The sequence below is a fragment of the Notechis scutatus genome, chromosome 2, assembly GCF_049901735.1.
Source record: "Notechis scutatus isolate UNSWTSFEM ecotype Mainland chromosome 2, rNotScu1.2, whole genome shotgun sequence".
Taxonomy (NCBI): Eukaryota; Metazoa; Chordata; class Lepidosauria; order Squamata; family Elapidae; genus Notechis; species Notechis scutatus.
Window position 1 is genome coordinate 172167001 of NC_142010.1, and position 25660 is coordinate 172192660.

At 42.8% G+C, this 25660-nt stretch overlaps 1 protein-coding gene across 3 annotated transcripts in view; it reads left to right on the top strand.

Moving 5' to 3' along the window:
• Positions 1-25660, top strand: part of FBXO10 (F-box protein 10) — a 53355-nt gene that overhangs the window by 14040 nt on the left and 13655 nt on the right. For all 3 annotated transcript variants that reach the window (XM_026672842.2, XM_087957411.1, XM_087957410.1), the window contains 3 exons: positions 3125-3274; positions 5439-5575; positions 24794-24864. In XM_026672842.2, coding sequence (XP_026528627.2) covers positions 3125-3274; positions 5439-5575; positions 24794-24864 — 358 coding nt within the window. The remainder of the gene's footprint in view (positions 1-3124; positions 3275-5438; positions 5576-24793; positions 24865-25660) is intronic.

A 25660-nucleotide genomic window follows, 5' to 3' on the forward strand; every position in this document is an offset into this window, starting at 1 on the left:
AACAAGATGGCTTCTGGTCAGACATCTTGGAAGAGGCTGACTGGGCCCTGGAGACAATTGAAGCGAGGGATGGTTTAGAGTGGAATTCTGCTTTGACTCAAATTTGGCATGGATCCTGCAATGTCCTAAGGTCATCTTTAGAAAGAACAAGTCTCGGGGAATCAGGGTAACATGATCATTTCCCTCATTTTTTCCCTTCTGAGATGAAGTGTTGCATTGTTTTGAACATGGAGAGATTTCTCTTCAGTTTTTCGTATCTATCTAATCATGGACAGATCAAAAGAGTTTTTGAGACTTCTTAGTGTGTTTATATTGACTGCCAGAATGAAGAGGTGATTGTACAAGTTTGTAAATCAGTAACCAGTAGACAATCTAGACCAACCATCCATAGCTACTGGGTGTGCTAGATAAAGAACCATGGGAATTCCTGCCCAGTCCATGTAAAAGGAAGGCATTAGGAGAAAACTGGCTAAATGCCCATATTCCCAGGCCAGCAACTGTGAGATCCAATTGAGTGAGTTGAGAAGCCAACCTCTGTAAGCTTCCGAAGCTGATCCATCAAATTCAAAGTTAAGATAGCTGTAAACAGCTGTCAGTCTATTACTTGGCTAGGATAAGGGCCATATTTTCTGTTAATATGCCGGATTGCCAGCTTAATATTCTAATCAGGGCTTGACCTCTGTGCCAGGTTAGCAGTGAGTGACTAATAAGGAGAGCAGCACTGCCGCTTGTCTTTTTTTTCCTGCATTTTAATCAACTGATGGGAAGGGGAGGCCAGCCATCTTTTTAAATGAGCAAATAAAGGAGATTGTAATTTCATTATCAGCTTTGATATGCGCTGCTCGCTAAGGCAAGAATATTGCAATTTGTAGATTTGTTTCTTGACGCTTGTCAGGCAAGCGTTTAAAGGTTTATTGGACTGGAAAAGAATTACATGCATGCGTATTTAAACCACTTATTTGCTCAAATAAACCAATGCCTGGATTTAATTTTTTTTTCCAGCTGTGTGCAAATGAAATCTCAGGGCGATATGTATTTGCTTTCAGCATCCTCTTGTTTTGTAAGCCAGTTAGCTCCAAACCATAAGCTCTTTTTCAGATAAAATAGTCCCAGAAAATAAATTACTAAGTGTCCACTACAAGCAAGGATTCCTACCATTTTTCTGCATGTGTGACTGTACCGCCTTCCACTCTGCCTTCTAGGTTAGGGGTCTCCAACCTTGGCAACTTTAAGACTCGTGGACTTCAACTCCCAGAGATGAAGTCCACAAGTCTTAAAGTTGCCAAGGTTGGAGACCCCTGTTCTAGGTGACATCCAACAGGTAAACATTTTGCTTTTGGTTCATTTAATGACTCCTGATGCCCTCGTTTGTCAGAACTGAAGCCAAATACTATGTGTCAGATTGGAAGCTATTGCTCCATATGCAAAAACATCTCATAATGCAGAGACTCTCAAAACTGGGGGAGGGGGAAATCACTTCCCCTAGTATATTATAAGCAACTTATGGAAATGGTCAGTTTTAAAAGCCAGTCAAATTTCTGCAGGCAAAACAGGGATGCTATCAACTGTCATTCTTGTTTTAACTGGACAAGAGTGAGGCCTGGAGCAAAATTAGGTAGAGGTTTTGAAAGATGACTACCCCTAATTGTCTGTCAAAATTGTTCACCAATCCCAGACGTTTTATTACAGGTAGTCCGCAATTGACTCCACAATTTCTGTTGCTAAGTGAGTCCTTTGTTAAGTGAATTATGCCCCATTTTACGACCTTTCTTGCCACAGCTGTTTAAGTGAATCACTGCGGTTGTTAAGTTAGTGACACGGTAGTTAAGCCAATGGGAAAGCCATGGAATCTGGCTTCCCTACTGACTTTGTCAGAAGGGTGCAAAAGGTGATCCCATGACCTGGGGCACCACAACCGTCATAAATATGAGTCAGTTGCCAAGTGTCTGAATTTTGGCCGCATGACTATGGGGATGTTGCAATGGCCTTGTGAAAATTGGTCATAAATCATTTATTTCCATGTCGTGACTTTGAATGGTCACTAAGCAAACTTCTGTAAGTTGGAATCTACCTCTACTTGTTATTTAATTGTATTCTATGTCAATTGTATTATATTGCATTGTATCCCATGGCAATTCATTTTAGGGAATTGCAACCTTGTAAAGTTTCAGATGTGTTTCTATTTTAGCAAAAGCCTTTAATTTATCAATTATGGGACACAATTATGCTTTTGAAGGAGACCATCACATTTTCTTGGGGTATGAATTTTCTTGAGTGTTACATAAACAGCAATTTGTGTTTGAAGTATTTTCTAAGGCAAAATGTATCTTTCGCTAATTTTCCTTAAAAAAAAAATTGTTACAGAACCAAGTACACCATGTTAGTGTCAAGAGTTAGGCAACATAAATATGATAAACAAATAAATAATATATCAAAATAACATCAATATGGATAGTCTTCAGCTTATGTCCACAATTGGGATTGGAATTTCCAGTTAAGTCAATTAGATTTTACGACAATTTTTATGGTGGTTGGTAAGAAATCACACTGTTGTTAAGCAAATGCAGCTTTCCTGATGAGTATTTTTTTGCCAAAAATTGCCAAAAAAAGGTTGCAAATTAGAATCACATCATTGCAGGATGCTGCAACCAGTCATAAATGCAAGCTGTTTGTCAAGTTCTCGAATTGGGTGCTTAAAAAGCACAAAGATTCAGCCGGTGAGATCTCCTCTCAGGTCTAGAATTGGTAAAATAACTTGAATGCTACAGCAAAATGCAGTAGTCTTATTCAGGAAGAATGTTTTTGTTCAAAATAAAGACAGTGACGTGAAGCACCTGTGAGGTAGGAAATAAGTAGGTCAAGCAGCTTTCAACACAGGAACTCAGAAAATGGTTTTAGAAAGCTGGCTGGAGAATTCTGGGAGTTGAAGTCCACACTTCTTAAAGTTGCGAAGCTTGGGAAATCCTTAGTGGCAAATATCAGACCCTGTCAGTTACTGCAGAGATGGCCATGTTTTGGTACTGACCAAATATATGTTAACTCCCAAGGTCATTCCTGTACTGTTTGGCCTGCTTGCAATCTTTTCGGTGAATAAATCTAACTCATTCTGTCTTCCCCTTTTCAGATCATCATGCTCAAGAATGACATTCACCACTGCAAGACCTCAGGGATATTTCTGCGTCTTGGTGCAGGTGGCTTGATTGCAGACAATAACATCCATTCCAATTGTGAAGCAGGAGTGGACATTCGGAAGGGAGCTAACCCTTTAATCCTGGTATTGATGGTCATTTTTCAAAAAATTTGTCTGGGCGTTGGATATTTACAGAGGAGAAGCAGCAGCGGATAAATCTGCTATAGATCCCTTGCTCTGACATTTCTCTGCTTGGGATCCCTGTTAGAAATTTTAAAAGGCCTGCGTCAGGAGGAATGAAGAGGCAAAAGAAATTGCCAGTTCACATTCTCCAACTTTTCATTTCTTTCATGCATTCTTTGACTGCAGCATAGGTGATAGATTTTGGTTGACAGCTTTTGTCATATCTGAAAACGATTCATTCAACATTGCAGTTGAGGCTTCTGGTGCTAAAATACTAAGCTGATAGATCAGGGGTGTCAAACTCGTGTTATCACGTCATTGTCACGTGACATATCGGGACTTTTCCCCCCTTCACTAAACCCTGACGCATCCAGCCCATGGGCCATGAGTTTGACACCCTTGTTATAGATAGTCCAGCATCTTAAAACATTCGTAATGTAAAATACAGTACTGAGCTGACTATAAGTGGGTATTATGATGACTAGATGTCAAGTATGCATCTAATCTAATCCAATCCAATCCATGTGTTCAACAGTGAGGAGCTCTCCCCTGTACTGTGCATAGTTGAATCATGGATTGTGGATCGAGGCAAAGGGATAGACCTTGTCGTATTTCTGGCAGCCAGCCTCTTTTTAGGGAGGAGACATTTATATGAGTGTTATAAAACTTGTTTGGAGTTTGATGCATCTCATGATGATTCTCAAAACCTGAACTGTCTGCTAGATCAGCTCAGCCAGGGGCCATACAGCCTCCTAGAGGCCCTAAGATATTTTGGGGGCACAAGTGGAAAAACAAGCACTGGGGCCATGGCAAATGCTGAAAGCCACAGAAAAGCAACATGTACCATACTGCAAATACAGTTTTGTTTATGCCACAAGACACACAGTTATTGACCCATGTCCATATCAAGTAATGGAACCTGGATAGAGGGACCACAAGAGAAAACCAAGGTCAGAAAGAGGAGGAGGCATTGATGAGAAAAGATTGAGAAATGCTTCCCCGAATCATCAGTTCAGGATGTACTCAACATAAAAACAGCCCCCAATAACGGGATTAGATACAATGCACCCAATATTTAAGGACCAGAGAGATATAAATTATTCCAAACTTTAAGTAATCAGGTTTTGTTGTGAAGTATTTGAACATGGTCCTGAACACCCTGACAATATTTTGTTCTTACTCTTTGTCAAGGTTGACACAATGATTTTTGAGGTTGAAACAGGTTGTTTATAGAGCTTGAATCCAGAGCAGTTGAAGCTTACAACGGAATAGTGGGATTGGCTGTTTTGAACCCAGGACAGAGCCTTCAAAACTTGAAACAAATATTTTGCATACAATTGTTAATGACTTGGTTGGACATATGCTTTTATGTCTGGAGCATGCGCAAGAAATTATGATTTAATACCTAAGTACTCAATCTTCTGATTCTTCTTAATGTAGCAGACTGCAAGCTGTTAAATAACTGCTTACATCTACCATTTTAGCCTCCATTGCCGTGCATTTTTAAATTTTGACGTAGCTATCTGATTTTTTCCCCCTTGTAAATGTAAGTTCTCTCCTGGAGATTGATTGCGAACTGATCAAGAATGAACACTTGCTGGGTTTGCTCATGTGCCTGCAAAAATCAGCAGGAGACACTTTTCCCTAATCAAGATAAAATATGATCATTTGTTAATATCTGCTGTGTGAAAGTACAACACAGTGGAGAAACTGGGAAGTAGCAAAGAGAGTCCCTGATTTTGAAATTGCTGAACCGTATGATCTGTAAGCAGAGTAATAGCTGAGAAGTGAAGACAGAGGATGACAAATGACAGGCAAGGCATATGTTCTGATTAACTGGGTAATAGCTGAAAATATTGAGACATGTTGACCAGGGTGTTATTTTTTTTTTCACCCAGTTGCTGTTAAATAGTTTACTGACTACTGAAATGTCAGGCCTACTTCAGTAAAATCCAGAAGTAGACAAACATTTTTCTGAAATGAATAGCTTCTAGCATTTAAGAATCTGGGTGTCTTGGTCTGAAAGCATGTTGAAGTTCTTGACTTAGTATGATAGACTTCACTCACTCTTGTCTTCTCCTTTTATTCTTTCCCCCCCTCCACCATGCATAAAACAATGTGGCAGTGTAATAGAATCCACAGTGGCCTTCGCTCCGGTATTGTTGCCCTTGGCAACGGAAAAGGCATCATCCGTAGCAATCAAATCTATGGAAATAAGGAGGCTGGCATTTACATTCTGTATAATGGCAATCCTCTGGTAAGGTAGGTATATGAGTTGCAGCAATTTTTTTGCTATCTTTGGGTGTTCCTTTATTGAGAAAAGGGCTCTTTCTCTTCCTAAAGAGCAGACAGTAAAGGTGTTGCCTTTTCTAAGAGCTCCAAGGAGGCACTTTGGCATTTGACAATTGCATAATGCTTCGAGAGAGCAGCTTTCATTAAAAGCGATTAGAAATCCATCGTAAGCATATTAAAAAGTCTTCAGTAAGACATTCAAACGTGGTGGGTGAGCTTCCAGAGAGGTGGCTTATTGTTCCTAAGCAAAGCCAGGAAAGTGTGCTCCTTCATGCCTGACAGTAGTGTGTCCCACCAATTTTTCAACCAGCTTTGTCCTGAAAAACAGCCTTCTTCACCTGGTGGTTCCCTCTTCTTTTGGGTAACAACTCCCATTATCCCTAGCCAACCTTTTTGTAAGCCCTTTAGATTTGCAAGATCTATACTGTGTTTTACTAGAGTTATAGCCTAATGAATGAGTTATAGCCTCTACTAGAGGTATAGCCTAATGAAAAATAAGTGGCTTTTTTAAACTTAAAAAAAACTTTGAGATGTCTTAATTTATCTTTAAATATGGAAACAAAGTTGAGCCTACTACATATATGTTTCACACAACAGTTCACATATTCTTTTGATCTGTATTTAGTTTTGGCTTAGCATGATGCTTGATTTTAAGAAAGTATATAATTTAGGACTTAAATGGTGACCCTGGGTAATCTGGCTTGTTCATCAGATTATTTAAAGCAAATTGTGGCATATTGCCGGTGTAAACTGAGCCCTAAATTATTTCAGTAGTATATGTTTTAGATCAACCTTCCTCTCCATTATGCCCCAGTAGCCTTTCTAATGTAAGAGGATCCCTTGTCAGGCAGCAGAAAATAATAATTACTCCATGAGGGATCCTTGGTGTTCTCTGAGCTTGATTGTTTTCCTGCAGATGTTTCATTACCCAAATTAGATAACAACTTCAGTGCTAATAAGAAATGCAGTTTGCTATCAGTTTATATTTTACCTGTCAGTTTTGGTGGTGGTAGTCTTAGAGATTCTTTGGTTAGGCTGTTTGCTATTGGCTTCTTTGGCAGTTTCTTGATTGGGGTATTGTTTACTTGATTGTTGGTTTGATGTTAACCTTGGAGTTTATGTGATCTGGATGCTAATTGCTGGGATGGTGGTCTTTTTGTTCCTTTTTGGGCTGGGTGATGGTCCCTTTTGCATAGTCTATAGATGTTGTTAATGTGTATGTGTCTATTGATGGGTGATTGCCATGGCTTCTAGAAATTCCCTGGAGTTTTTGGTCTTGGCTTGGTCTAGGATGGTTACATTTTCCCAGGTGAGATTATGATTAAATCTGTCTATATGTTGTGAAATTAAAGAATTTTCATCATGTTCTGACTGCTAGTTGGTGTTCGTGGATGCATTCTGCCAGTTTGTTGCAATCCTTACATAGACATTCGGTGGTGCAATAGTTAGAATGGTGCAGTGGATGCAGTGGTTAGAGTGCAGTAGTGCAAGCTACTTCTGCTGCAGCCAGCTGCCTCCAATTTGGCAGTTCAAATCCCACCAGGCTCAAGGTTAACTCAGCTTTCCATCCTTCCAAGGCAGGTAAAATGAGGACCTAAATTGTTGGTGGGCAATATGCTGACTCTGTAAACCACTTAGAGAGGGCTGTAAAGCACTGTAAAGTGGTATGTAAGTCTAAGTGCTGTTGCTATTTTATGTAGATCACTCCTGTTTTTCTGGGGTTGTTGGGTCTTTTGGTCTGCTTTAAATATTAAATATTCTTTAATTAAACATTTACTTCCTATTAAATATTCTTTTATTAATATTTATTCCCTTTCCTTCCCCTTCCCCATGACTGTGGGTTGTACATTTTCCCTGTAAACTGTATGGAACGTGTTGAGGTAATTCCCCGTTAGGAGAATGAGCGCATACAGGGAGACATATTTTGAGAGTAGTGTTTGAATAATACACATACAGCACACAGATACACTGTACAGTAAATGTAGGGTTTTACTTTCAATAAAGGTTTAAGCAAAGTTCAAAATAGGCAGTCCAAAGTCATTCACAGGTTAAATCAGTCAGTTTTCAATCCAGGGATAATTCAGTAACAAAGTTCAGTGTCAAAAAACAGTTCAGTAATAGACTTATATTAAATCCAGGAATATCAGTCAATTAGGAAAAATGGAGGAACGGCAATACTTTCCAACAGAAGGAAACAGAGACTGACTCACACTCTCTTCTGAGACTAAGACTAAAACAACCCAGGTTTCTGGCTCCATCTTATGGCCGTTTGAAAAACCACACCCAACTACAGTTTTGCATTTTCTTAAAGATATAGTACTAAAATGTCAATCCTGGTTTATATATTTCTAACCCAAATACCTGTTAGGTGACTTATATTCCTAACATTCTCCCCTTTTGGGTAAGATAATATATACAACCTTACATTCTAAGTCCATAATCTTCACAGCAAGCTTTATGCTTTATAGAGCCTTGGACCTTTGTAAAATGATCTGCTATATTGTTTTCTGACATACAGTATTCTAGCTTAATCATTTTACTTTGCACACATTGTCTCACATTTAAATATCTTAAATCTGTGTGTTTCGTTCTTGTTTTAACAGCAATATTTGAAGCCAACTGTATTGCTGATTGGTTGTCTTCGTAAACTACAATAGGGTCTGTTACATCAATTCCCATATCAATTAATAATTGCTTATACAAAACTAAATCTGTACATAGTAAAGACAAGCATGAGAATTCAGCCTCCACTGTTGACAAACTTAGATGTTTCTGTCTAATAGATCTCCATACAATCAGTGCTTTCCCCAATAATACAGCAGTACCCGATGTAGATTTTCGTGTATTTATGTCTGTAGCAAAACTTGCATCAGCATATGCAGTCAAATTCAGTTCATCTTTTGGCTCCAAATACAATGCATAGCGCATTGTTTGTTTCAGATATCTCAACACACGTTTAGCAGCTTGCCAGTGCCTTTCAGTTGGCTCAGCGTTAAATCTCGCTAATTGATTAACACTGTATGCAATATCGGGCCTTGACCAATTACTGAGATAAGATAAACTACCAATCAAGGACTGATAAATGTTCTTATCAAAAACAGGACTTTGAACATCACTATGGCTAAACTCCTGGCTCATTGGTGTCTTAGCCGGCTTACAAAGTTCCATTTTAAAACTTTTTAGTAATTGGTTAATTTTATCTGCCTGTGAGATTTTGTATCCTCCCCTAGTTCTATCTATCTTTAAACCAAGATATTGTTTGATTTCTCCTAACTGTTTTATCTTAAATTTCTGTTCCAACAGTGAGATTATCTCAGTAGCTTCTTGTTCAGTTTTGGTGATTAATGCTATGTCATCAGTAAATAATAACAATAATGACATTACACCATTATTTTCTCTTTTAAACAAACATGGATTAGCCATGCCAGCTACAAAACCCATCTTAGTTAATTCTTTAACTATACATTGGTTCCACTCATATCCTGATTGCTTCAAACCATAAAGACTCTTTTTCAATTTCCAGCAATCATTATCAGTATTATCATTTTTAAGACTTAAAGGTTTCTTTAAATATATAGTGTGTTGCAACGGTGCATGGAGATATGCCGTCTCTACATCCAAATGATTTATAATATATTTCTCCTTAGCTGCCCACACTAATGCTGCCCTTACTGTAGTAGCCTTCAGACTAGGTGCAAACACCTCATCATAGTCATTTGCTGTCTGATTAAACCCTTGTGCTACTAACCTGGCTTTATGGGTAACAGTCCCATCTACACCTGTCTTCAGTTTATATATCCATTTGCATCCTATGGCATGTTTACCTGGTGGTAACTTAACATTTTCATATACCTCCAGTCTTTTTAAAGATTCCAGTTCCTTATCCATTGCTTTCTGCCAAGCAGCCTGATCCTTAGCAGGATACAGTTTTAGTTCACTATAGTTACTTGGAACTGTATTCACCTGACATACAACACTAGCCTGATATCTATCAGGTGGTCGTGTTACACGGGTTGAACGTCTTGGTATTACAGGGCTTACCGGTGCCACCTGCTCCTGTTCTTCTATTTCTTCCTGTGCCTGTTCTACGACTTCCTCCTGTTCTTCCTCTTTAATGGCTATTTGGGGTTTACTGATTTTATCTTTAGGGACTATTTGGGGGTCAATAATATCATTGCTGGATTCCTGTTCTAGTTTATCCCATCCAATATGCTCAAGAAATTTTGCACTAGCACTACAATAAACATGAGCTGTGCCTTGATCCCAGAATCTAAATGATCTATGGTTGGCCTCATAACCCACAAAAAATAAATTCTTAGCTCTATGTTGCCCTTTCAGTCTTACTTGTGAGGGAATATGCACCCAAGCTGGAGCTCCAAATGTGTGTAGGTAACTTAAATTTGGCTTTCTGCCATGCCAACAAGTGAATGGCAATTCTCCAGTTGTTGTATTAACTACATTGTTTAACACATTATTACTGCACATTATGGCCTCACCCCACAGTGTTTCAGGTAAACCTGAATCAGATAACATAGTGCGAGCCATGGCTTGTAATGTTTGCCCTCTTCGTTCTACAAAGGAGTTATGTTGTGGTCTGTAAGGTGCAGAACGTTTATGCTCAACACCAGCCAATTTCAACATAGTTTGGAATCTTTTGTTAACAAACTCAGTCCCATTATCAGTTACTAAAGTAATTACTTTACTTTTCATTTTTCTCTCAGCAAACCTTAGCCAGTTAAATAAATGTTGGAATGTTTCTGTTTTGTTTTTCGTAAGATAGCAGAAACCGTATCGGGAGTAATGGTCCATAATACTCAAAATATAGCAGGCACCTCCTAAACTTGCTTTCTTAGGACCAATTATGTCAGCAAAAACAACCTCTAAAGGTTCTTTGGTCTTAAACCCATTAAGTCTGTTTGCAGGAGTAACCTTGCTCTTCCTCTTGACTACAAGCATTACAGTGTAAATACTTGCTACAGGGTTTCAATTGTACTCCCTCTGACAATTTAACAGTTTGTTTGAGCATTTTGAAATTAATGTGCCCTAGACGTCTATGCAGCAAATGTATACATTCATCATGTGGCTTACATTGTTATAAACTGAGTTAGCCATCTTCAACTGGTCATCATGTATCACATATAAATCATTCTTTAATGTAGCAGTAACACTTTTACCTTCTTTCTCTATTATACAGTTATCTCCCCTAAAGGTTACTACATAACCAATATTAATTAAAGCTCTTACTGATAATAAATTAAATTTCAGTTTAGGTACATATAACATAGTTAAATGTTCGTTTATACAAGAACAATATGCAGTACCTTCACCTGATGCGTTAATCTTCCATCCATTTGCCAATGATACATATTGTTTACTTGTGGACATCTTTACAAACCTTTTTCTATCTTTAGTAATGCACTGTGATGCTCCACTATCAACAACCCACAAATCATTGTTTACAGTTGAATTGCTAGACATAGCTAAACTAACATTCTTCTTAGCCTTCTGATGTTTGCCAGTATTCTGTTGTTTTCCCTTCTTACAGAATCTAGCTATATGTCCCCTAGCTCCACAAGAAAAACATTTCCTAACAGTATAGGCAGTTGAAGATAAATGCTCTTCTTGTGGTTGTTCCTTTCTCAGTTGGTCTCTATCCAGCCGTTTTCTTGCTTCTTCTAACAACCTTCCAGTTATGTCAGTCAATGTCAGTTTATCTCTGGGCAGGACTTCCAGTGAAGATACATAATCATCATAACTTTCATCCAATGAGGAAAGAATGATGTAAACTTGATGCAGCTCTGAAAATATCAGTTCCTTTTCATGTAGCTCTTGAAAAGTTCTTTTCATGAAGTTTAAATGAGCTAACATATCTCCACCTTTCAGAAGACGTGCTCTAAACAGTTTACATGTAAGATGTATGTGTGCACCTACACTGTCACGAACATAAATCTTCTTCAAATTCTCCCAACACTTAGCAGCAGACTCTTCTCCACAAATATGGACTAGCTGCTGGTCACTCAGTGTTAGTCAATTATACAAGAGCTCGTTCGTTGTTCTGTTTAAAGTCAGCAAGCTTCTTGGCATCATCCTCATTTTCTGGATCCCAAGCATTTACATCTGGTGGGTCTTGAACTACATTCCATAAACCTTCTTTACGCAGAAGTAGACTGCACTTCATAGACCAGGAAACATAGTTTGTTCCATCCAACCGGGTTATCCGTGATAGACTTGTTGAAGTGACTTGTGCCATCTTTACCAGGATAGTAACCCACAATTAAACAGTAAACAGCTGTCTGTATACAGTACTGTGTATTCACACCAACTCTCAGTTATCTGAGCCTGGTATGGCCTGGGCCCATAACCAGTGTTGAGGTAATTTCCCGTTAGGAGAATGAGCGCACACAGGGAGACGTATTTTGAGAGTAGTGTTTGAATAATACACATACAGCACACAGATACACTGTACAGTAAATGTAGGGTTCTCCTGAGAGCCGTTCGGATCATCCAGTGTGTGGGAGGTGCTCCAGTCTGCGTCGTTGTAGGCTGAGCTTAATTACTGAGGAACGCTCCGCCCTCCATCACGTGGCTCCCTTGCGTTCCCCAGTTTGCGCTCAGCCTACGTGAGATTAGGCTGTGTAATTCTTCTCTCTCTCTGGCCGATTCAAGCTATTAACTTTCAGGTTTGATTATTGATTTAAAAGGGACAATCCTTCCTTCCTTAGCCTGCTCGTATAGGAGATACAAGGGGAGCACGTTTTCTTCGCCCCCTGGGGGTTGTAGAACGGGTGGCTTTAGCGCTCGCGCCAATCCCCCAATTCGGACGTTTCCCTGCCGCTCTTTTCGCCGATCGCAGCATGCTTGTTTAAACGCGCCAGATAGCGCTGCTGGCATTCCCCCCACCGCTAACACCGCTTACAGCAAGTAGGGGAACAGCTTTAACTACCTTCTCTCGGCATTCCAGGTGCCAGAGAGGTCCCTACCAGCCCCTGAGCAGCCCGTAATTACAGGAGCGTGGGCGGCCGCCATTTTGGGCACCGCGCCGGGCGCCATTCTTGAGGCCTCGTTGCTGCGAAGTGACTGATTTTACATACAGGCCCTCAGCCAGAGGACCGATTGATTAATCTGTGAATTTGGACAATATTGTTGGCCTTCCGCAGCTGGCTCAGGGCAGAATTTAGCAGCCTATCCCTCCCGGTTGTTGTCTGGGAGCTCCAGCTGCCAGAGGCCTCATTACAGCCTCAGGCGTTCTAATTCGAAACATTGGTGTCAGTTAGCAGAAGAATCATAGAATAATAATAATTATAATATTATTTTAATAATACTAATAATATTAACAACAATAATAGTAATAATATCAGTAATAATAGTAATAATAGTAATAATAGTAGTAACAGTAATAATATTACTATTGATCACAACTGTATAACTGCATCTTTGCAGGTCTAGATTCATATATATATGTATATACATACACATATATAGACTTATTGTGAATTCCTACAGCACCCACTGGAGGCCAAGCCTTGGGGTGCACAGAACCTTAATAATTATACCAACTGCTATATTATAGAATTTATACATCTAAATTCCAAAAGGGGGTGTGGACCAGCTGAAAGGACACCCGGCCTTTGTTGTAGGTCGAACCCTTGGCGAGCCAACCGCCCTTAAAATTGTATTGTAGTCCTTTCTCTATAATGGCAGACGACAACTTCAACAAGCGCCCTTCTTTGAAGGCCAAATCTAAATCCTATCACCTGCGCAAACAGGCTAAGGAAGCCCCTAAGGAGACCTCCAAGGCTTCTCAGAGGACGCCCTACGACATCATAGGGCTCTAGAGAAGGAATTTGACAGGCAATCTAGAGAGGCACAACCGGTTCTTCCAACCCTCCTGCCCTCAGCTCCTTCTACCTCCTCCCCCCTCCTCCAGTTTGTTCTCCCTCTCCAGGCACAGCCCATCCCAGGGACAACAGGTTCCCGGTCCATCGACCAGACGGACTCCTGAAGCTACATTCACGCCACGGCCGCTGGCCTGCGCCCAGAGGAGGCTGTCACACCAGAGATTCCTGCACACGTGCAGGCTTGGATGGAACGGGCCATTCGCCAGGGATAGCAGAGGGCCTTCAGCAGAGGGCCAGGTCCGGCCCCCTCATTGGCGTCCGAACTCGATCCGCCATCTGTCAGGTCCTCGCCCAGATCGGATCCCTTTCATGGTCAGGTACCTTTACAGGGGGCAGCCCTCTTCCAGAAAGAGATCTGGAGGAGGCCATGGAAGATCAGTTTGGGGTGGAGGAGGAATTGGAATGGGGGTCTATGCACCAAGAGGAGCTCCTATCGGAGGTAGACCCCATGGAGGGGACATGTCCGAGGACGAGGGCCTTACCCCGGACCAACCCACTGTTACGGGACTGTTCAAACCACACATGTTCAAGTCGCTGTTATTCAAAGCCAGGATTATTTCTGGCCTGTCCGTGCAGCCCTCCTTGACTCTCTCTCCTCCCGGCAGAAGGCCAGGAGGATGTCATTTTTAGACAGCCCGTGGTGGAGGCGGTGGTAATCCCGGCCCCACCCTTATTTCACGACCTGGTCTCTAACCAGCTGAATTCCACAAGGGCCCCCGCCCCATCCAGCCTGGACAAGAGGTTCTTCAACCTCGAGTCAAGCTTCTGCGACTTACTTAATACTCCCGAGGTAAATGACCCCATCGTTGGCCTGGCCTCTTCGTCGCCCCCAGTGATCCTCTAGAGGCCCTAAAGCCCGAGGACTAGAGGTCTGAGCTCGCCCTCCGTAGGGCTCATCAAGCAGACACCTGGGCCATTAGATCGGCCACTGCCGCCTCCTTCTTCACCAGATTTCTATCCGTGACTTCGTCAACTGAAGCAGCACGTCTCCCCTCCAACACTAGGGCTCAACAGGACGTAGCAAAATTGATGGCCGCGGCAGAGTTCTCCGCCGATGCCACCTACCATGCGGTTAAGTTTTCCGCCACGAGCAATAACATCCCACGTCATAGCTCGCCGCCTGCTCTGGCTCAAGCACTGGCAGGCGGACATAAAAACAAGGTTAAGCTGGCACGCCCCCATAAAGGGGGGACAAAATATTTGGTTCTGCTTTGGACCCCTTGCTTTCTGAAACCGAAGCAAGAAAAAATTTCTCCCTCCTCTTTTTCGGAGGTCAGAATCTAGAGCCCTCAGCCATTTCGGAGAGGTTCCTCCCGTCCCTTCTACCAGTCCCCTTCCCGCCCAGGTACCCTAGGCCATTCCTTCCGGCCATTCCAGCCCCAGGACCGAACCGATCCGGCGACAGGACAGGAGGGGCAGCGGCTACAGGCACCCCTCCAGGGGTTCAGGAGGGAAGCCCTTCCAGCGTAGATAGATCCCGTCCCTCCCTTCCCATAGGCGGCCGCCTCTGGCACTTCGCCGACCGATGGGACCCTCCACTTCTGATGCTTGGGTCCGTGATACCGTTAGACTTGGTCTCACGCTTGAGTTCCAGCGCGCCCCTCCTGACTTCTTCATGGCACCCCCTCAAGGGACCCCTCCAAACGCAACCTAATGGATTCAGCAATCCGTCATCTCCTCACCATACAGGCCATTCAACCCGTCCCGCCATCCCAGCGTGGACAGGGGTTCTATTCTCACCTCTTCGTGGTCCCTAAATCCTCTGGTGGATGGAGGGCCATTCTGGACCTGAAACGTCTTAACCGTTATTTGGTTTATCGCAGTTTCAAGATGCACACCCTACAGTCCATCTTACTCAGCATCCGGCAGGGGGATTGGCTATCCTCCATAGACCTTTCCGAGACATACCTTCACATCCCTATCCGGCCCTCCCATTTCAAATTCCTCAGGTTCTGCTACAACCATCGCCACTTCCAATATGTGGCCCTTCCCTTTGGGCTGGCCTTGGCCCGGGAACCTTCACCAAGGGCCTCGCGGCCCTGGCGGCCCACCTCAGGAACCTCCCGGTCCGCCTCCATTGTTATCTGGATGACATCCTCATCCTCTCTCCCTCCAAAACCCACCCAGAGAGGCATTTTAGAGCTACTCTCTCAGCCCTCCAAGACCATGGCTTCCTAGTTAATTGGCAAAGAGCCAACTGTCTCCATCTACATGGATCACCCACTTGGGGGCCGTCATTGACTCAGTTCAGGGTAAAGTTTTCCTTTCCTCGGAGAGATTCCTTAGCATCCAGGAAGCCATCAAACATATCAGGTGATCAAGGAAGGTAACAATTTTAGGATTGTCTAAATTACTGGGTAAATGGTCTCTTGTATTTCCATTGTTACATGGGCCCGTTTACACTCTAGATCCCTACAGTGTTTCCTGCTCCCGTTCCAGCGGGCCGGCAGAAGCAATTCAAAGGCCTCAGTCAAGGTGCCTTCAAGGGTCCTCACGCCTCTCCTCTGGTGGACCCGTCCCACCATCAACAAGGGCCATTTCTTCAAGGAGCCCCAACGCCTCGCCCTCACCACAGACGCCAGCCTGTCCGGATGGGCGCCACATCCACTCCTCTCAACACAGGACAGATTGTCACAGGTAGACCGGGAATACAGTATAAACGGGTTGGAACTCCGCGTGATCCACTTGGCCCTGCGCAATTTCCTTCCACACGATGCGGGCGGCATGTCCTCATACCCACGGACAACGTCACCGCCAAGGCTCACGTCAACCGACAGGGCGGCACCCAGTCCATCTGTTTGATGAGAGAGGCCGAGCACCTTGCCGTTGGGCGGAGCGCAACCTCCTCTCCCTCAAAGCCGAACACATCTCAGGGGACTCAAACACTCAAGCGGATTGGCTAAGCAGGACCACGGTCGACCAGTCCGAGTGGCGCATCCACCGTTACTGTTCAGGGAGGCGACCAGGATGTTCGGTCTTCCATTGGTGGATCTCTTCGCCTCCCCGCTCAACACACAACTACCCAGGTTTTTCTCCAGGTACCCCTCCCACGGGCCGAGAATTACGACGCCTCCGTTGTCCCTGGCACACAGGGCTCCTATATGCATTCCCTCCACTAGCCCTGCTTCCCAGAGTCATCCAAAAGCTTATCTCCGAGAGAGCGGAGCTGATTCTAGGGGCCCCCTCTGGCCCAGGCGCCTTGATTTGCGGACCTCCGCAACTTGTCGGTGGCCCCTCCCTGGAAAATTCCTTCCAACAGGATATCCCTCTCCCAGGGGCCCCTCCGATACCCGGACCCTCAGTGGCTCCAGTTAGCCGTTTGGAGGTTGAGCGGGAACGTTTTAAAAAACGAACACTTTTCTGACCAGGTTATTACTACCATTTTAGCTGCCAGGCGGCCTTCAACAACCCGTATATACGACGCCACTTGGAATAGCTTCTGCAAGTGGTGCCATAGTCTCCAGGTCAACCCGCTTTCACCTCCCATCGCTCAAGTCTTGGAGTTTCTCCAAGAGGGCTTGAGGAAAGGGTTTCTACAAACACCTTGCGGCGCCAGGTCGCAGCTCTCTCAACAGTCATTGCCTGTGATAATCTGGGTTCCCTCTCCCACCACCCTCGTATTCGGGCATTCCTCAGAGGAGCCACCAACTTGTGTCCCCCAACCATACATCGATATCCTACCTGGGATCTTGATAGGGTCCTGGTGTCCCTCACTAAACATCCCTTTGAGCCCCTCAGGAGGCCTCACCCCAGTTCTTAACGTTCAAAGTCGTGTTCCTGGTGACTATTACTTCGCCCGCCGAATATCAGAGCTTGCAGCCTTGTCGGTAAGGAAGGACCTTTGCATCTTCCATGCCGACCGGGTGGTCCTCCGACCGGATCCCACCTTCCTGCCCAAGGTCAACTCGGCCTTCCATAGGGCTCAGGAACTCACACTCCCGAACTTCTGCCCCAATCCTCTCGGGAAGGGAGCAGCTTTGGCACACCCTGACGTTAGGCGGGCCCTATGCGTTTACATTAAACGTACTCAGCCCTTCCGGAGATCAGAATCCTTATTTCTTCCAGCCCAATTCACTAGGCCATAAGGTGTCCCCGTCTACCACCGGCCGCTGGATTAGGGCTACTATTGCCAAGGCCTATTTGTCCCAGGCCCTGCCGGTACCCAGGGGATCACAGCGCACTCCACCAGAAGTGCAGCCACCTCGGCAGCTTGGGCCACTCAGGCTCCAATTTCCGACATTTGTAGGGCAGCCACTTGGGCATCCCCATCTCCTCTCATTAGACACTATAAGATAGACACGTTTGCCTCGGCGGAGGCTTCGTTTGGTAGACGAGTCCTTCAGCAAGTCTTTAGGGAACCTCAGAGGTTGCAGGGCCAGACGGAGTCCCCCCGTAGGACAGCCAAGCTTTGGTATGTCCACACACTGGATGATCCGAACGGCTCTCAGGAGAATGGGCGTTGGTTCTTACCTGACACGCCATTTCTCTGAGGCCGTGAGGATCATCCAGCCCCACCCTTTAGATTTGCCGTCTGGTGGGAACTTGTTTCGGCCAATGAACTCTTTAGCATAGGAGGATGGGAGAACGACCTTCCTTCACTCTCGTCCTCGCGCAAACTGGGGAACGCAAGGGAGCCACGTGACGGAGGGCGGAGCGTTCCTCAGTAATTAAGCTCAGCCTACAACGACGCAGACTGGAGCACCTCCACACACTGGATGATCCTCACGGCCTCAGAGAAATGGCGTGTCAGGTAAGAACCAACGCCCATTTTACTTTCAATAAAGGTTTAAGCAAAGTTCAAAATAGGCAGTCCAAAGACATTCACAGGTTAAATCAGTCAGTTTTCAGTCCAGGGATAATTCAATAACAAAGTCCAGTGTCAAAAAACAGTTCAGTAACAGACTTACATTAAATCCAGGAATATCAGTCAATTAGGAAAAATGGAGGAACGGCAATACTTTCCAACAGAAGGAAACAGAGACTGACTCACACTCTCTTCTGAGACTAAGACTAAAACAACCCACGTTTCTGGCTCCATCTTATGGCCGTTTGAAAAACCACACCCAACTACAGTTTTGCATTTTCTTAAAGATATAGTACTATCCTGGCTTATATATTTCTAACCCAAATACCTGTTAGGTGACTTATATTCCTAACAGAAAGCATCCAAGAAGCCCTTTTCAACTGGTAAGACGCTCACCTCATTACCTTATTCACACAGGAGCATTGTGTGAAGCACCTTTCAACCTTGAGACTACTCTATGGATTTGATTTCTCCCAGTGTGGGTGGAGAGTGGTATCATTTTCATATGAGCGCTAGACTTCAAATTCAAATGGGAGATGATCCAAGCAACAGCTGCAACCAAGTGAGGTTTAAGTGTTTGTTTGAGAATGGCTTATTCCACCACAATAGTTTGATAAACAGAAAACTTTAAAGAAGCCTACAAATTGTAAGAGTTAAGGTCAAACGCTTCCCCAAAGCCAATGGGAATCAGACTTGTGAAATGAGTATGATTTCTAAATAGGTAGTGGCCAAGGTAGTGATAATGATACAGGCAATCCACCTGGAAGAAAACATGCATAAAGGAATCAGCAGCTCAAAATGGAGACTTAATTTCCCTTCCTGGGTATTGTGCCAATAGCAGCTGCAGCCAAGTATTCACAAAAGTCTGTTGAAATCAAGATATCTATTTGTGTCTGAACAAAACAAGAGGCAGCCCCATTGATGATTTAGTCTATTATCACAAGGCATTGTTGTGCCTAAGAAAGTATTGCTACACTAATTGTTCCCCAGTGACTTATATGTACTAAAAAGATTCTCCGTTGGGTCCATGTTTCTAACACTATTCCAAAACGCCTGGGTTTTCATGGGGAGGCATTGTCAGAAATATAACAAAATTGCATGGGAAGTTTTCTTTTGTTGTTTACCCTTTACTGATCGGTCTGAAAGATTTCATTTTTAATTCAAAGCATCAAAGAAACATCCCAGAGTCTCTTTTGGTTCCTTATCCTCCAATACAGAAGTCATATTCTGTCCTCCACTTCCTCAGTAGTACACGGAAGTTGTGCTTTGATTTTGCTATAGCAAAGTGGGGAAAGCAATATAGAAAGTCTTGTTCCTTTCTGATAGCAGGGAGGGAAGGAGGGAGAGGAGGGGAGGGAGGGAGGGAGAGAGAGAAAGGGAGAGATGGGGAGAGAATGAGAATACAGTATCAGAATTAAGAATGTGAAACTAGGAACCAGGTTCTGTTTATATCTCATATTTCTAAGTACAAAATGTTTAGAATTTGAACTGCTTCAAATGGGTTCAAACTGGCTGTTCCAATCACACGAGAAGTGTTCTGAATTCAGAATATTCTCAAAATGATCAGAATGGCCTGTTCCAAACGTGCAATAAATAATTTTGTTCCCCAAGCTACTGCATCAATCTTGATTTAGGGCATTTCAAATTGGATGCAGTTTAAATTCAAAATGTTTTACAGACCAATCAGTAGCTGCATTCACACTACATACTAAGCCATCGTATGATTTGCTGGTTTATATATTAGCTTAGAGATGTGGAAAATTCTATGATTTAGAATTGGAATACAGAGTTCTCTGAAACGTTCAATTCCTCTTTTGTTGAAGAGTGTATGCCATGAGGGGGGACATTTGCCAATTTTTGCAAATCTCCAAACCCAACAAAGGTCTGAAGGGATTTGGCGTAGTCCAAAGGAAAAATGAAACATTCCAGAATTTTTGGTGATTGCTGAATTGATTGAATTTTGCACATCCATTTTTGTGGAAACCCAGCTAGTGGTAATTGGTTCAGTAAAAGATGATTAGTCACTGTTTTCCTCAGCTTAATCTCCCTCATAGAGTTGTGCTTGTGAGGAACCATATTTGCTATAAGTTTCTTAGATAATGAAATGTACAATTAAATCTTCAAATTGGAAGACAGCAAAAAATGAAAGTGATTCTTTCTGGGTGTTAATTACTGACTGTGTCAAAGATAGCTTCTTTGGACTGGCAGTGTTGGCCTCTTAATGCAAGACTTCTCTCAGATGGCGTTGGTGAGCTAAAGGCCGTGAATCTTCAGTTCTCCTTTGATCTCTACCTGAAATATTTCATTCCAGATCCATTTTTTGTTCTGATTAAATGTATCCCAGTCCTGGAATTGCATATTCCACTTAATTCAGGTTCTAACAGTTTTCATTCCACTTGAATTCATGCTTTTCCAGGTGGCTTTTTCACTTTTAGAGTGCCTTGCGCCTGTTCTCATTGTGCTGTGTTATTTTGTCCTTTCTACAGAGAGCAAATTGTTCTCACCAAATAGTACAACCATTTTTCTTTTAACACATATAATTTATCAAGAAAGCACAGTACTTTCATGTGGCTGTTAAAACTTTTCAAACAACTCCCAAAACGTCTTCTGCATTGACTTGTTTGAAAATAAATAAATATTGGAAAAGATGGGGAAGCTGGTTTGTTGTTTGCTCACTATGCCCAAAGCAGCAACCAGGACATTATGCCTTCACAATGCACAAAGTGATGCATCCCCTGATATATCAGATTCCTATATATCTTCCTTCCTCCACCCTTAGCAGAAAATGTAGAAGTGCAAAGGGATACTATTAAAGAAAAGGCAAAATTAATAAGGCTTTAGAAAGCCTGATTCAGAAATCACAGGGAAGGTAGAAGGCAGATTGGGAACTACAGGTTGTTCTCGACTTACCACAGTTCATTCAGTGAGCAAAGTTACAATGGCGCTGAAAAAAGTGACTTGTGACTGTTTTTCACACACAACTTTTTCAGGTTCCCCGTGGTCACATGATCAAGATTCAGATGCTTGGCAACTGACTCATATTGATGTTGGTTGCAGAGTTCCAGGTCATGTGATCACCTTTTGTGACCTTCTGACAAGCAATGTCAATGGGGCACTTAACAATGTGTTGCTAACTTAATAACTGCAGTGATTCACTCGACAACTGTGGCAGCAAAGTTCGTAAAATGAGGCAAAACTCACTTAACAATTGTCTTGCTTAGCAACAGAAATCTTGGACTCAATTGTGGTTCTAAGTCAAGGACTACCTGTAGTGACAGGTTTGTGGATGATTTGCAGAAACGTTTACAAATCGAAAACAATAATTCCTTTATCTCTTGGCTAGGTATTTCTCACCTATAAAATGGGAAATTAATTGCCTGATTCTAGTGCTGCACTGCTGGGACTCTTATAAAGTTTTCCATTAGAGTGCGTCAACTCCAATGAATAAGAGTATACACAATACATTGTGTAGCTAAAAGCCTGTAGTGATTCTCAGTCATCCAGGTCATGGTTGTCCCAAAGGTGCTTTTTCTGGAGGCAACTGGACTTTCATGTTTTTTCTTTTGAAGATGTTTCGCTTCTCATCCAAAAAGCTTCTTCAGCTCTGACAGGATAGACGGGAAAGGAAGGATTTATATTCCTTGTAGGCAGCCGGTCATTTGCATCCTTTTAGAGCAGTGGCCCCAACCTTTTTTGTGCCGCGGCCCGGTACCGGCATCACAAAATCATCCGCGGCCCGGTACCGGCATCAGCACGCATGGCAAGGCGAGCCGAGCGACCGGCCAGCCAGTCGTCCCCCGCTTCTCCCCGCCACCTTCAACTCCTCCTTTGTACCTGTGTCGATGGGCTTCACGATGGCTTCAGGACGGTTGCTCGGCTCGCCTTGCCATGCGTGCTGAAAGAATCCTCGCGCCTTAGTTTTGTTGAAGCCGCCCCCTCGATGAAACTAAGGCGCGAGGATTCTTTCAGCACCCAAACACTGCTTTCTACCCGGAAAAGCTCACCGGAAGCACTTTTTCATCAAAACAAGATGGCGGCGCCCAGCAAACCGGCGGCCCGGTAGAAATTGTTCCATGGACCGGTACCGGTCCAGGGACCGGTGGTTGGGGACCCCTGTTTTAGAGGGTCCTTGAAGCACTTGGAGGTTTATCTGTGTAGGCAATCTTTTGGGACTAGGACCATATTTTATGCCTTGAAAGTGTGAGGCCTACATATTGTCCAAATGGCTATACTGAGAAGTATGATCACCCAGCAAACTTTCCTTATTAGAAGGATAGGTTTTAGTAGTAATACTTTTATTTGGTATGAAATAAAATATTTAGTGCAAGCAAAATAATAAAAGCACAATATTAACCAGTACCTGAAAAATAAAAGTGTAACAATCAGTTTTAAAACATTGTCTAATCCCAGCACAACCCTAATTTAAACTGGCACCCAGCACAGCTACTGAAAAATTCCTCCATCTTAATAATAAATATTTTATAGGCTTTTTTTTACACCTCCGGAAATTGGACCTCAAGTGAAACTCAAGGGGCAATCAGTTGCAAAGAATAGGACTAGAAAGGGGAAAAGGAGTAATATGTGAAGAGATGGCTGTGCGCTCCCCAGATATTTTCCTTAACATCCAGTGATGTTTATTACTGCAAATACAGATAATGCTAAAAGCTAATGCTGGCCTTCTTCCTATTTCTTTTTTAAAATTATTTTTTAAGCCAAGTGGAACAAGGAGTTTGGCAAGCATCAAGGGGAGAGATGGCAAAACACAGTGCTGTTCTTTGCTCGTTGCTTTTTATTATGTATTAGTTTTTTTATCCCACCTTTATTATTTTTATAAATAAGACAGCAGACTTACCTAATACTCCTTTCACCCCATTCCCCCCCATATCAATAGCTTAAGGCAGAACTAGAACTCACAGTCTCCTGGTTTCTGGGTCAGCATCTTAACCGCTACAGCAGACTGGTTCTTCCTAGTCATCAATCAACTTGGGTTAGCATCCACACCCAGAAAAAAAAAGATATCAGAAGCCTAAAATCTGTGGATTTCTCTCTCATGGGAGATTACTCTTTAAGGCGAATGGAAAGGGATAGGGCAATTGATCATGGTTTCCACAGTGGGGTGAGCTCCTGCTTCTTTCCTTAGCAGCTGGGAATCAGTTTGACCCTTTGCCGTGAGGTAACTCTGACTACCAGCTTGAAGATGTCTGTGTTGAATGGCAACATTGCAAGTGGTTAAGTGTGAATGGAAAGGATTTTTTTTTTAAAGGTCATCCTGTATCATCCAGAATCATATCTCTGGGACTACAAGTGTAGCTCCATACTTTCTGACACCAGAGGTGACCCCCAAATGGCATCCCCAGAATAAAACAACTGTTTATTTATGGCAGGGATCAGCAGATCTACATGGTTGCCCTGAATCTCCGCCTTCCTTTTTTTTTAAAAAAAAAATCAGTCCTAGAGACCCTTTTGAAGTATTGAAGTATATATACACCATGCAATTTTGTAGCTATGAGGCAGACTCCCCAATGTTTGAAATAAGCATTCATTATAACTGTTTTTAGGTAAAGGTAAAGGTTCCCCTCACACATATGTGCTAGTCGTTTCTGGCTCTAGGGAGCGCTACTCATCTCCGTTACAAAGCCGAAGAGCCAGAGCTGTCCAAATACATCTCTGTGGTCACGTGGCCAGCATGACTAAACGCCGAAGGCGCACGGAACGCTGTTACCTTCCCACCATAAGTGGTCCCTATCTTTCTGCTTGCATTTGTACATGCTTTCGAACTGCTAGGTTGGCGGAAGCTGGGACAAGTAAAAGGTTACTATTATTTTGAAAACGTACAAAACGGGGGGCGGGGGGGGTGCATTCATTTGGAAAGTCAAAAAGAAGGCTTGAACATTATGGCTTTTCCCTCCATGTTTGAGATTTTGCCTTCCTTGTTTTATTGCCCCCACATTTAATTGCAACCATTCCATTAGAAAACTAACACAACTTGGCCTGCCTTAAAAATCTGATTTATATAAAGGCCTAAGAAAAGAAAGGAACTGGTGTAAAAAGGAGATAGTATTGTATTATACTAGTAATAGGATTGCTTTAATAATAGCTTATTGAACAAGCCAGAGGGGCCTCATTCAGACTAAACACTAAATTATAAATCTTGATCTAAACTAGAATGGTAAGCCATGCACAGTGAAAGCCAAACCATTGGGGAATCATGCAAAACGTAAATGTAGGTGAAGACTCTGAAAAAAATGTAAGCAAGCAAGCAAGCAAAGATGTTGGAGCAGAAAAACAATATATACATATACATATACATATACATATACATATACATATACATACATACATACATACATACATACATACATACATACATACATATATTGCTATTGCTCAAATCTCTTGATCTAGCTGAACTATTGGGAAAACTTGACAGCAAGTACACGAATCACCTATAAAAAGTGGCTGTTCTTCCTTTCTTTTTTGCTCCAGTGGGAACCATATATTCCAGGGTCTCGCTGCTGGTATAGCTGTGAATGAGAATGGAAGAGGCCAAATCACAGGTAAGAAAAGATAACGTTTTATATTTGATAGGTGTTGAATCTAATAAGATGTCCCCCTCAAAACATTGTATTCTAATTTGAATTGCTGCAAATTGGTTCGTTTCCTTTTGAACCCACATCCTCTAAAATAAATTGATGCAAAGTTTTGAAAGTATTTCACAAAGGATCACAAAGAACCATCGGCGTCCACCCTTGGCAACTTTTTAACGTGTGGACTTCTTGTTGATTGGGGAATTCTGGGACTTGAAGTCCACATGTTGGAGTTGCCAAGGTTGGCACCGCTGGTCTAAACCTTACACCCATCCTGCAGGTAAGCAAAGGTTCTTTTCTCCTGTAGAAAACTGAAATTAGGAGACATTATGCTTTCTAAAACCATCTTTTGAGTTTCTGGTTGAAAGCTGCTTGACCTACTTATTTCCTAGCTCACTGATGCTTCGTTTCACTGCCTTTGTTTAGAACAAAGACATGTGGTGCTTTCTCTAGTCTAGTTGCCAGCCTCTATTTATTGCTTCCTTTGTGAACATATAAGGCAGAGAGGGCAACTTTTCCAGATGTTCTTTGTACTCTGTGTAGGAAGCCACAGTAGGTATGATTGAAGACATCATGTCAGGTCTGAGTGCTAAAAATGAGTGCTGTGTGGAGCTTGCAAATGGTGTCTTGCCTGCCTTTACAATTTTGAAAAGGCTACAGGCAGCGTTCCCATCCCAAATTCCCAAATGGTATGCCAAGATTAATAGGGGTGCAGAACTAGGTCAGAAAAGGAAGCCTCATTCCTTTCCTTTTCCTTCCCTTCTTT